Raw genomic sequence first — 13,730 nt, 5'->3', positions numbered from 1 at the left:
CTCTATTGTGCATTTGATGATGTGCCTTACTGGCGTGCAATTACTTAGTAATGTAATACTCCCTCCGGTTCATAACAAGTGACCAATTTGCCTTTTTATTTTGGTCCAAAATAAGTGTCCATTTATATAACCAAGAAAAAATTCAATTTGTTTTTCCAAAGTTACCCTTATGTTAGTAATCCTAAAAAATCTTTTACTACTCACATTAACTATGCTGCAACATTTAATTAAGAGTAGTTTAGTCACACTAATTATTTTTGTCTAGAATTTAGTGTTTCCTTAATGGGTGGTAAATCTGTCACTGTGGATGGTTGAGAGAACAATTTAATTTGATCTTAAATTTGACCCGTTATTCTTAGACATTATCATTATCAAGTAAAAAGTCCAAAAAAAAGAAAAGAAAAGTAAAAGCCTTTACCCTTTAGCATAACGTCCTTTTGATATTTTTTTTTCTTCATCCTTTTGCTTAATTATGTTATTGTTTAATTCACTAGCACGACTCAGGCGTATTTGAAAGTTGAAACTGATTTACCATAGCCTGACCGCAAAATTACCGTCATCGCCCTTTCAGATTCTCCCTCCGTCCCTGCGGTTTTCATTCTTCGGTTGCAGAAGTAGACAGAAACCCTAATCGCCATGGGAGATAATCGTCAGTCTTTTGTCCATCATGCTCTTGGTGGTGGTCCAGGTCTCTTTCCCATCTACGCCTGCGTATTACCTTCTTCATATTCTTGCCTCTGTATATAATTATGCATCCAATGCCCAATTCATGCATTTTCATAAATTCAGATTTGACATTGACCTTATTGCATTTATTAATTACCGCATCAATTCACTGTGGATTGTGAAGTACCACTTGATCACGAGTATAAACATCTACTTTTTTCTAGAAAATAGATATTGTTTAATAAATAAATAAATTGTTGAAGTGCTTAAATTGTGATTGCAGTGGCGGATGTGTTGTTGTGGAGGAGATGGTGTGGTAGTGTTACTCTGCTTGTCAGTTCCACTGCGCTTTGGATTCTATTTGAGAGAGCTGGATATAATGTTCTTTCCTTTATTGCTAATGTCCTGTTGCTTCTAGTTGTGATTCTCTTCTTCTGGGCTAAATCTGCTTCACTTCTTAACAGGTAATGAATTATAACTCAATTCGACTTTTTCGAAATACTCAGTTTCTGATTGCTCTGTGACTAAGATTGGTGGATCATCTATTTTGTCTATGAGTATTTGAAAATTAAAGCCTTGATCTGCTTGGTTGTTGCATTTCTTCTGCCTTTTCAACTGGAGCATGCATTCCGATTGTGATTTTTGATCGCGTGGAGCAATTTGACGTTATTTTATGGTTATGATGTAGTAAGACTTGCTATGGCTTAATGATTCAATTAATGTTTCTACAATTCCAGGCCTCTACCTCCTATCCCTGATATGGAGGTTCATGAGGAATCTGTGGTAAAAGCTGCTGATATGGTGCGTGTTTGGATCAATCATGTATTGATGATTGCGCATGATATTGCTATTGGTGGGAACTTAAAACTTTTTGTTAAGGTCTGCTTTTATGGAAACCTTTCCATTTCATGCATCATGTTTTGTTCGCCTTTATCATGCGTCATGTTATGTTCACGTTTACATCTTATTACATGGATTGATTTATCAGGTTGCTGTTGGCTTGTGGCTGATATCTTATGTTGGTAGTTTTTGCAACTTCCTCACTTTCATATACATGGGTGAGTAGTAGCGTCTTGTCAGGACGATATAAGTTGTTGTTGAGGATTTATTGTTGACTGGATTGTGTATCTTGCCTTCAGGAATTCTTTTTAGCTTATCAGTGCCGCTGTTGTATGACAAGTACCAAGATCAAATTGATGACAAGCTTATTATAGCACAAAAGGTCATTCAGACACAGTACAGGAAAATTGATGATAACATCCTGAGAAAGATTTCAAGGCCTTTAAACAAGGAAAAGAAGACTCAATAAACTGTAACTTCTCACCTCACCCTTTCTCTTGCTCTCTCTTTCTATAAGATACAAAGATATACATGCACTTTTTTGTTTCTTGTGAAAATGACGATAGACTTAAACATTTGCTTATTTAAGTATCCTGTGTTGTGCTGCTCTACATTGTGCCTTTTCTTGAAAGCAAAATACATTTGTGCTGCTATAAGCTCTTGATATGCTAATACAAGGGGGCACTAATAGGAGCTATTTTACTTGCTGATTCTGACTTGTTTTGGGATGAATTTTCATATTTCTTCTGGTATAATTACAAGAGCAAGGCTCTTGAGGTACCTGAAGACTTTAACCGTGCAGCTATACCCCTTATCTATGATTTTCCTTGTTCAAATCCTTTCCTTTTATGGGCACGTTGATAGCCTGCTGATCATTCAAGACAAACTTTATAGCAAAAGAATTTATTTGTGCTCCAGATGCCTTAATTTTGTGAGAAATTTGGAAACGTAGAAAAATCATAGAACAAGTAAAAAGTGGTGAGAGTCCACGTAAAAGCAGATACTGAAAATTTGTCTAATTTTATCTTTACGCTTTTCAACCATGTAATTTTCCTCTGCTCTCGGATATCCCTCTTTGCCTTTTAAAAAACTACATTAAAGTCATGCATAATCTGCTTTGACCAGAGAAGTGACTCTAATTCCCTTAAGGACCGCCAATTAGGTGTTCTCTAATACTAGAGGTTCTCTACAACCATATCAATAAATAAATATGTGTGTCATCTTAATGCCAAGAATAAGTTATCCATATTTCTTTTTACCTTCTACTAGTCTTCGGATACGTGCATCGCACGTGTACTTTAGCTCCAATGAGTAACTTGCTTCTAAAAGTCACATAAATATTATTAAAAATTGTGTTTGACTTATAAATCAAAAATATAATTAAATAAATTGGAATTGAATCTTTTGATTAGTTAGTGCACGAAAGAGGTTGCATCCTGTTTTATAATTTCTAAAAGATGATAAAACTTGTAAGTCAAGGGAAAGTTAGAAAACTATTTGTAATCTAAAGATTGGCTAAATAGTTATATTAAATAAAAAAGAACCATAATTTCTCATACCCTACAGTTTTGCAAGTAACAAAGTTCAACAAAATTAGAAAACATATATATAATCAATTTTTTTTTTTTTACTCATATAAATAAATTTTTTGTTTGAATTGTGTGTCTAATTATTACTTACTCTGTACTGCAGTTGAATGTATTCGGCTAAAAGAATCATTTGAACTCCAGGTTTTATCGTAAATTATTATTTTTACTATAACAATATTTTGAAGTGAGCCAATGCCAATCATTGGAAAGCTAACCTCAAAGTTCAAGTTCTTTTATTTCTACTCAAACTTAACGCTACTTCTTTTATTATAAAATATTAAGAATTTTTAAATGGAAATTTTGTTTTCACTTTGATATATTCTAAAATAAATAACAAACATGAAATCTATCATAATTTTACATCTTTTGTTGAAGGCTTAAAATATTTAAATTTGATTGGGATAACTCAAAGTTCAAAACTTCCTATTGCAATGCAAATTCAGTATTACATTACTTGTTATTACTATGAGTTTATTCATAATTTTCAACTGGAGTACATAAAAAATAGCTTCCCTATATAAAGAAATGATGTCAAAATCCCATAACAATAAAAGTGATTATTTTGTAGTTAAATTCAAAGTCTTAATTTTTTTAATAAATATTTTTTTCAATAAAATTTTAAAATAATTGTAATATCTGACCCAACTCCTACTTATAACCAAACATCGAAAATGGAATACTCGTAATACTAAAAAATAGTTAAGATAATAATGTATGATGGATAACAATTACGATAAACAATGTATGATGAGCAACATTGTATTTTTTAAAATTATTTTTGTTGTTTTAAATGTGAAGTTGTCATTATAATTCAAAATTTTAAGCAAAAAGAAATATTAGAATTCAAAATATTTTCTGCAAATATCATTTCGTCCTTTTATTTATGAATTAATTAACAGCTTAATTTTTTTGACCCATCTTTTTTTTTTTCATTTCGTTGTCTTCTCATCTTTCCTTTCATTTATCTGTTCTGATTTCTTCTTATTACTCTTTCAAAGGAAATATCAGTTTGCCTCATGTCCAATTTCAAAGTGAAAATTCCAAGTATTAACTCTGTATACATTAGTTCATTAAGGAAGGAAATTAGATTTATTATACATGATTCAAATAAGGACTTTTATCTGTATAAATATAATCTTACTCTAATTTTATTCCTAAATATTAGGACTTTCTATATAATTCTAATAAGGCAAGAATTAATAATCATAATTTTATTTGATTTCAAAGTCCTAAATATTACAAAATTATTGAACTACTATTTCGTCCAATGCGAAATCTATTTTTAAAGGGCGAACAACATTTCGTTAAGGGCGTTCATGCTTTTAATATAGTATAGATATATGTGATTCATCTTCTAAATATTCTAATCTTTTGGCATAAAAGCTTCCTTAAATATTATTGACAAATGTCACAAATCAATTCACCCTCTTAAATTACTCAAAATTTTATTTCTTCCCATATGTTCAAGTCTTTGTGGACAGAATTACTCAGTATCTGTGTCGGTAGGAGGTAGCAGGTACCTCATAGACTTAGTCAAGGTGCGCACAAGCTGGCTCAGACATCACATTACTCAAGAGTTTAAACGAGCTGGTCATAATGGATTTAATTGGATGCACAAATTTGGAAATTTTAAGAGCATTTAGATTACATAATAATTGCTGATCTAAAATTCTGGGTTTGGATTCCAAGGGATACCTTTGGGGTTGAAACTGTGCAATTAGATTTGATTTTTACTTTTAAAGTGAGATTCTTATTTCCTGTCCTGGTTTTGGTTTGGAGGTATGATTCACATAAACCAGATAGACAAGTAAGTTCTTCAAATATTGCTATACGCTTTGCAGATGTGGAGATTCATCCCCTTGCTGTTGTTCAAACAACATGCAAGGTAGCTTGTGGATAGGATATCTGTCTGTCCTTAGAAATATTTCCTTTATATTAAAATAAGACGAATACATTACAACCAAACTTATCTAAACATGAGACAGCCTTTCATCTTCGGAAGTATAATACCTTTGACTCCTTTCTGCCAAGTTCCGAGTTGAGTATATTGACATTATTTGTTCTGTGTTCACAAAAAAAAATTACAACTGTTTCAATCATTTTCATTTTTGAAGATTGAAATTGTTTCTTTGAGGTTAGTGGGCATGTAAATTAGCAAAGTGGAGCACAGTATACATGTACCCCACTGACGGCTATGAATTTCAAACAGTTATGAATCACCATTAATCACCGGAACTACAGCTATGAATTTCAAACAGTTACTATGAACAGTGATTTCACTGATTTGTTTAGCATACAGAGATGTCCTAATTCCAGCTCAAATGTGTACAGTTCCAAGCAGCTACATTTTTTATTTTTTATTGGAGAAGGTAAGTTCCAAGCAGCTACATACACCATGAGTCCATGACAGTTGGCTTACTTTTTTCAAGTGAAAAGATCTTCAAAGGATCTTTGGACCGCAGTGTATCCCTGGTTTGCTTTACAGTTCAACAGGGTATACCCTCTAAAATCCCTAGCTTAGAATATCTTACGAGACATCCCAACGCAATGTGCATTATTCAACATTTTTTTCTGCTTCATTTCCGACATTAAAGACAAACAATGGCTGGCATTACCTTGATGAGGCAGGATAAAGTAGGGATCTGTGACCCATCTAGAATTAATGGCAAGAAGCTAGTCAGTGTAGATCATTAGAAGCTATATATGTTTCTTTGCCTCCATCTTCACCTGTCAACCTTTTGCTAACCGTAATTTGTTCTCTCTGTTCCTTTTCTTTATTTGCTCAGCTGGTTTTACTTCTATTTCAACTTTGTTTCTCTTTGAATGGATCAAAGCAGACAGCTTAGATGCATTACTCCATGTTCATGAGTGAAGTATCATTCTCAGAATTTTCTGAAATCTGTTTTATTCATTTGTAGGTTCTCTAACATGGACCTGTGGGACTGGATCATCCAATATTGATAGTATGAAGCTCAATTTCCTTGCAATGCAGTGTTATAAAGAAAGCTCAAACTTACTAGTTTTTGCTTATTTTTTGTGAATGATTCTTGATTATCTTGGTTAGTGGAAGTGTCTGTTGCAGATGGAGTACTGGTTTACATGATTGGAAACAGAAATAGTGATATGGTCATTTTGATTGGTAATCCACTGGCATTTAATTGGAGCTTGTGCATACTCTGGAAATTATTTTGCTATGGATTTAGAATCTTTATGGTCCTTGTTGCTTACTAATTGTACTATTTTCTAGTATATATTTTGAGCCCTCAGAAACTGAGATTCATTTCTTTTTCTTCTTTCTTCCTTTTGGAGCTGTCCTCATGCGAACATTGTGCCTTTGGAAAAAGAATTTCCTTTGTCTGGGGTGGTGATGGGGACTACTCTATGATTGGTGATGTGAATGTTTTTGGGGATGTTGCAGTTTAATCAATTTGCAGAATTTTGTTCTTCGCATATTTTTAAAAAGTTCTTTTTCCCGTTATTCGTTTTGTGAGAAGCTATTGTAAGCAGACCTTTATTCCCAATGGGCTTTATGTTGGCCAATATTGTGATCTAGAAAATGAAAGCTCTTTGTGGGACCGTACAAGTACTTGCTCGAGGATGAATACTTAAAGAAATATTTGTTTTAGTATTTATATTACGGAGCAAAGATTTGGAACCGATTTTACGCTGTTTTTATGACGAATCCTATCTTATCATGTTTATACTGGTAGCAAACTCATTCTTCCATGTGTTCCTATTTAGAACGGAATAAGTAATACCAAAAAGAGAGCCCAATGAATCAGGTTGAGCGCTCGTAATGATGCTCAATAGTATTAAGTTGAAAATTATGTTCAATATCAAATCAATTGAGGTGGGTTAGTGAACATCTTGGAAAAAGAAATGAAGAGCTTCTTCCGGAAAAGAGTGAGTTCAATTTCTACTTTTATGCATAGCGAGAAAAGGAGGAACAAGATCATAAACAAAATGTTATGTTTAAGTCCCTTTCCGCCGAATTATATGAAAATCCAATCAATTTCTACTTTTATGCATAGCGAGAAAAGGAGGAACAAGATCATAAACAAAATGTTATGTTTAAGTCCCTTTCCGCCGAATTATATGAAATCCTTCTAATGCCGTCGTAGTGTCAATAACACATTTCTCTAATTAATTTTATAGTCAATCCAAATCCTAAAAATATTATGGTGTTATGAAAATAATTATATTGTGGATATTCATTTATTACTCCGCTATAGATAATCTTCCTGAAGAAGATTATTCATTTAGTACTCTGTTGAAGTTTATCTACAAGCAACTAATGCAGGCAGGTTGCAAGCAGCTCAATGAAAATGATTTGCAGCAGCTTCTTGTTAAACAGGCAGGTTGCAAGCAGCTCATGCAGACAGCTTACAAGCAGCTAAAGAAAAGTCTTGCAGCTGCTTTCTGAAAAGCCTCGCAGTTGCTTCCTTTCTTCTATAAATAGAGGAGTTTTCTGTTCATTATGTACATAAGTTTGAAGTTTGAATAATATATCAGTTTTTCTCTATACTTGTCTTTACTTTACAGTTTTTATTTTATAACACGTTATCAGCACGAGACTCTGCCATCTCGAGAAAATACTTTGAAAGTATTAGATGTACGAACTTTCTTTTTCTAAATAATGTCAAATCTTTCTAAACTTGAGTTATTAGCCTTGGATATATCGGGCAAAAGCTACATTTCTTGGGTGCTTGATGCGATGGGTCTGGCAGACACCATCAAAGATAAAAATCAGGCATCAAACCAAGACCGTGCCAACGCAATGATATTCCTACTCCATCACCTTGATGAGGGCCTGAAATGGAATATCTTACTATTAAAGATCCAGTCATACTATGGAATAATTTGAAAGATAGATATGACCACCTGAAGATGGTCGTTCTTCCACAGGCACGTTATGATTGGACTCATCTAAGGCTACAAGATTTTAAATCTATCAGTGAGTATAATTCTGCTATGTTCAGAATTATTTCTCAATTGAAACTATGTGGTGATAATATTACTGATCATGATATGTTGGAGAAAACTTTCACCACTTTTCATGCCTCGAATATGCTCCTGCAGCAGCAATATCGAGAGATGGGATTTAAAAAAGTATTCTGAACTTATCTCACATCTTCTTGTAGCTGAGCAACATAATGGGCTATTAATGAAAAACCATGAAAGCCGACCTACTGGTTCTTGTCCATTTCCTGAAGTGAATGAGTCGAACTTCCACTAAGCTAAGCGTGGAAGAGGACGTGGCCCCAATCGTGGTCATGGCCGTGGTCGGGGAGGAAACTCTAATCGTGGTAATAACAATGCACCAAAGAACTCTCCTCACCACCAGTAGTGGAAAAGGAAGGAACAAAAGCATGAAGCGGTGCAAGAAGCAAAGCCAGAAAATGCATGCTATAGATGTGGATGAAAAGGGCACTGGTCACGTACATGTCGTACGCCAAAGCACCTCGTTGAGCTGTACCAAGCCTCCCTGAATAAGATAGAGAAAAATGCTGAAGCAAATTTTATTTCTGAAGATAATTTAGACTTATACATTTGGATGTAGCTGATTATCTTGCACTCCCAGAAGGAGAAACAAGTCATGTGATCGGTAGTGAATCTATAGAAATATAAATATTTTAATTTTTGTTGTTTGTAGTAGATAGTATGGTTATGTAATTGTTGTACATAAATAAAAGTTATGCTTTGATAATAATATTTACTATCATATTTATTTTGTTTATGTCATTTTGAAGAATATGGATAATCCTCAAATTATGTTTGGATCAAAGACCAATCACGAAGATATTTGTGTAATTGATAGTGGAACAACTCATGCCATATTCAAAGATCAGAAATACTTTTCTTATTTGCATAAGGAAAAAGCAAATGTTTCTACAATTTCTGGTAATATAAGTTTGATTGAAGGCTCCGGAAGAGCTATTGTATTTCTGTCTAAGGGAACAAAACTTATTATAGACAATGCATTATTCTCCTCCAAGTCCCAAAGAAACTTGTTGAGTTTTATAGATATCCGCCGAAATGGGTATCATGTTGAGACAATAGATGAAACGAGCGTGGAATATCTTTGTATTACAAAGAATATTTCTGGCCAGAAATGCATTGTAGAAAAGTCACCAACTTTATCTTCTGGCTTATACTATTCAACGATTAGTACAATTGAATCACACTCTATCGTAAACTAGAAGTTTACTGATTCAAATACTTTTGTACTTTGGTATGGCCATTTGGGCCATCCTGGATTAATAATGATGAGACGAATTACTGAAAATTCGAGTGGACATCCATTAAAGAACCTGAAGATTCTTACAAATGATGAATTTTCTTGTGATGCTTGTTATCAAGGCAAAATGATCACTAGACCATCACCAATGAAGGTTGGCATTGAGTCCCCTACCTTTTTAGAACGTATACATGGGGATATATGTGGACCTATTCACCCACCAAGTGGGTTGTTTAGATATTTTATGGTCCTAATAGATGCATCTTCAAGATGGTCTCATGTATGCCTATTATCATCTCGCAACCTGGCGTTTGCAAAGTTATTAGCCCAAATAATTCGATTAAGGGCACAATTCCCAAATTATCCTATAAAGGCTATTCGCCTTGATAATGCTGGAAAATTCTCATCTCAAGCTTTTGATAATTACTGTCTATTAGTTGAAATAAAAGTTGAACATCCTGTAGCTTATGTTCATACTCAAAATGGCCTTGCAGAGTCATTTATTAAACGGCTGCAATTGATAGCAAGACCACTACTTATGAAAACAAAATTACCCACTACTGTTTGGGGCCATGCTATCTTGTACGCAGCATCACTTATCCATCTCAGACCAACACATTATAATAAATATTCTTCGTCACAATTAGTTTTTGGTCATGAACCAAATATTGCCCATCTACAAATTTTTGGATGTGCTGTATATGTGCCAGTAGCACAACCACAACTGTTACAACCCATGTTTTCATACGTACGAGTACATCGTAAGTCAATTGATGTAAGCTCAGAAATGAAATCATATTTGAAAAGTTTACAAAGTAAGTTAATCATATTACCTCGGAGGTTACAAATATTGAAGATCATGAACAACAAGTACAAAGATGGTTGGAAGGTTCAGAAGCTAAAGGAATTGAAAAACAATAATGTTTCGTCGAAAGTCGACAAATTGGGAATATTATAACATATACTTTTGGAGTAAGACCAGGGTGTTTAAATTGATAAGGAGGTTATGTTATGAGTTATGTTAGTCGTATGATAGTCATGTGTTATGTTTTGAAGTCAAGCGAGTGGTGAAACAAAAGTCGATGAAAGTCATCACAAGTTACGTTCATAAGTTTTACTGAAACTTTGGGTCAAATGTAAATGCCATTTTCTCCCAATATACGTAGAGTTATGGGGTGTTCCACCCATCAAATGAAATATGTATGAGTCTATTTTCCAACGCATTAAACCATTTGTCAATACAATATCGGAATAGAGAGATATGAGCATTTTTTTGAGACTGTGCAGACTGTCACCTACTTGCTTTAACGAGAATCCAAAACTGGGCTTGTTCGGGTCGTCCATAAAAGGGCCAATTCGCATCGTTCAAATAGGCCTTTTTAAAGGCCTATCCCCTTTATATATTAGGCTGATAATAGGAAAAAATAACCAGACTTAATCTCTAAAACAATCCTCCCAAACAAATTTTCCACAAACCCCAATTGATTTTCTCTCCCTTTCAAGTTCTAATTGGAGGTAAAGCCTAGAGTTTGAAGAACCAAGATAGGAGCCGAGTTATCCAATAAATAGGGTAAGTTTACTGCTCTCTTTCATCCATTTGTTTCTGTTGTAGATGCATAGTAAGTCGTTCTTTATTTGTAAGAACTCACGGGACGGTGATCGGAAGTCGTGAGTTCGAGTTATTCACTTGTAGCGGATTGTTTTGTGGACTGTTTTGTGGTGCTGTTGGGCTGCGTGTTTTACTACTATTTTTGTGGAGTTTTGGAGGAGGAAGGGTGTGGAGAAATACCACATAAATGTAGGATGTTGGTCTGGTCGTTCGTCATAACATTTTCGGGTTGTTGACACTACTACGGTGGTCGTTTTGTGTATGAAGAGATTGGGGTGTGTTGGGCTATTTTGTTGTATTGTGTGGTGTGCATAAGGTTGGAAACTAATGTATATATGTTTTTATTGTTGTTTTTGGTGTTGTGGTGTTATCTTGAATTTGGAGGAAGTAAGGATTATAGGGGAGATGCTGTCCGTTTTAATTCAAAATAAGCTTGTCGTTCGTTGTGCGATAGTTGTACCTTTCGTAACTTAACGATAGCATTATTATCATTCTTGTAGATTAAGGTGCAAAGAGGTGAGTTCAACTTGGTGATTGGAAAGATTGTGATAAGGTATGTTAAGGCTAAACCTTTCTTCATTTTGGCATGATCTCGTAACTACATGAGTTTGATAACGAAGCATAAAGAGAAGTTTGTATTCCTGAATTTATTCACATTATCCTAGTCTCAGAAGTTATAGTATTCTCCCTTATCGGGACTTCATATTCAGTTTAGTATTGGCTTATTTCAGCCAATAGAGCATAGAGTGTATATATATACAGTGTTATAGTATTTTTACCACCATCGAGCTATAATCGGTGGGCAGGCCCCTATTGGGCAACCTCTGATCAGATGGTAAGTTATATACCAAGCCTACTGTGGCCGAGCGCCTATGAGCGAGTCCAGAATGGCCGAGATACAGAGCCTAGTATGGCCGAGCGCCTATGAACGAGCCTACTACGGTAGAGCAGTTACACATACCGAGCCTTATAGGGTCGGACAACTATTTTACATACTATATGGAGAGAGTTGAGTCAGTATTAGAAGGTAAGCATATCTTCAGATTATTTTTGATTCCCAGTTACATTCCGTTATTATATCATCAGTTCAGTTTCAACTTTCAGTTATTTTGTTTCCTTACATACTCAGTACATTATTTGTACTGACGTCCCTTTGCTGGGGACGCTGCATTTCATGCCTGCAGGTCCTGATAGACAGCTGGATAGACCTTCCCAGTAGACAGAGCTAAATATCAGCTTGGTTGGTAAGCTCTACTTCCCCGGAGTTACCAGGTCTAGACCTTGGAGTCTGTTTTATATATACAAGTTTGATGGGTAGGTCGAGGCCCTATCCCAACCATGATATAGTTCAACTAGCTCTAAAGGCTTGTAGACAAGTCCTGTATAGTTTGTATATCAGTAGATATTCATGGCGGCCTCGTCAGCCTGCACATTTATATATAGATATATATATATATATATCAGCCTGCACATTTATATATATATATATATATATGAGTTTTTGGGTATGTTTACCCCTCAGATGAGAGAGACGATATTTTCAGATGATTCAGAATATGGCCTCATCGGCCTAGGTTGAGGGTTACCCCTCTAGAGTTCACAGTTACAGAGTGGTACGCTCGGGTCGAGTATGGTACCGGCCATACCTCTTCAGGTTTGGGGCGTGACAACAGCGCAGTAAGACGGGCCCCCAAAGAAGGTTAGGAATATTGGGTTTGACCCTCTATTATTCGCTATCTTGAACCATTGACGGGAGATTTATTTACTGCTCGATTTGCAGATAGTCGATTTGATGAAAAAAAATTCCCACAATTAGGGGGAGAGAAAAAGGAAATCAAAAGAGAAATTGTGTGAAAAGTTTCATCATTATCTCATTTTGATCTACGTATCCCTATATGTAATCAGGAGATCTAGAAGATCATCCATTTATAAAATATAGCAAATCAAATGCCAGACGTGTTTACTGATTTGAAAAGGATAACTAAGTCACATATCCCTGCAGAGAATGTGCCTATACGAATTGATGTCCCAGCAAGACCATCTACTAGCATAAGAACTAGTGAACCTAAAGCACGCCTGAAGCGTGGTAGGCCTTTGGGTCCTAAGGATCGAAATCCTAGAAAAGAAAAATTGACAAATGATCAAAATGATATTATGAAGGGATCTCTTAAAGAGACCCAAGATCTGATTAGTTCTGAGATTCCTGAAGAAATCAATGAACCCGAGACTCAAGTGAGTGAGAAACTTTTAATAAGTTCTACTGATGATGGGATTAATTAAAATCGATCTGAAATAGTGGTGGATAATATTTTTGCATATAATGTTGCACTTAACACTATACAAGATAGTGAGGATTGTGAACCCCGATCTGTCGAAGAATGTCAACAAAGATCTGAATGGCCAAAATGGCAAAGGGCAATTCAATCAGAATTGAACGCACTTGCTAAAAGAGAGGTCTTTGGACCAGTAGTCCAAACACCTGATGGTGTAAAATCAGTTGGTCATAAATGGGTTTTTGTGCGAAAAAGGAATAACCAAAATGAAGTTGAAAGATACAAGGCTCGCCTTGTCGCACAAGGATTCTCACAACGACTTGGTGTCGATTATGAAGAAACATATTCACCAGTTATGGATGCCATAACATTTCGATATCTCATCAGTTTAGCCTTACGTGAAAGACTTGAAATACATATGATGGATGTGGTTACAGCTTATCTGTACGGGTCACTTGATAATGAGATTTACATGAAAATCCCTGAAGGATTTAAAATGCCTGAAGCATATTCGA

The 13,730-nt window shown here is 35.0% G+C and overlaps 1 protein-coding gene across 1 annotated transcript; it reads left to right on the top strand.

Annotated features, from left to right (window-relative positions):
- The first annotated feature begins 495 nt into the window (after window positions 1–495).
- Window positions 496–6,365, top strand: LOC107789452 (reticulon-like protein B11). Its single transcript, XM_016611264.2, has 6 exons — window positions 496–688; window positions 950–1,130; window positions 1,404–1,545; window positions 1,655–1,724; window positions 1,806–1,978; window positions 6,014–6,365. Exons 1-5 carry the CDS (start codon window positions 637–639, stop codon window positions 1,973–1,975), a joined length of 615 nt encoding a protein of 204 aa, XP_016466750.1. The 5' UTR covers window positions 496–636; the 3' UTR covers window positions 1,976–1,978; window positions 6,014–6,365.
- The last annotated feature ends 7,365 nt before the right edge of the window (window positions 6,366–13,730 follow it).

The sequence above is a fragment of the Nicotiana tabacum genome, chromosome 19, assembly GCF_000715075.1.
Source record: "Nicotiana tabacum cultivar K326 chromosome 19, ASM71507v2, whole genome shotgun sequence".
NCBI lineage: Eukaryota > Viridiplantae > Streptophyta > Magnoliopsida > Solanales > Solanaceae > Nicotiana > Nicotiana tabacum.
The sequence above is the reverse complement of the archived record's forward strand: the minus strand, read 5'-3'. Positions and strand labels throughout refer to the sequence as shown.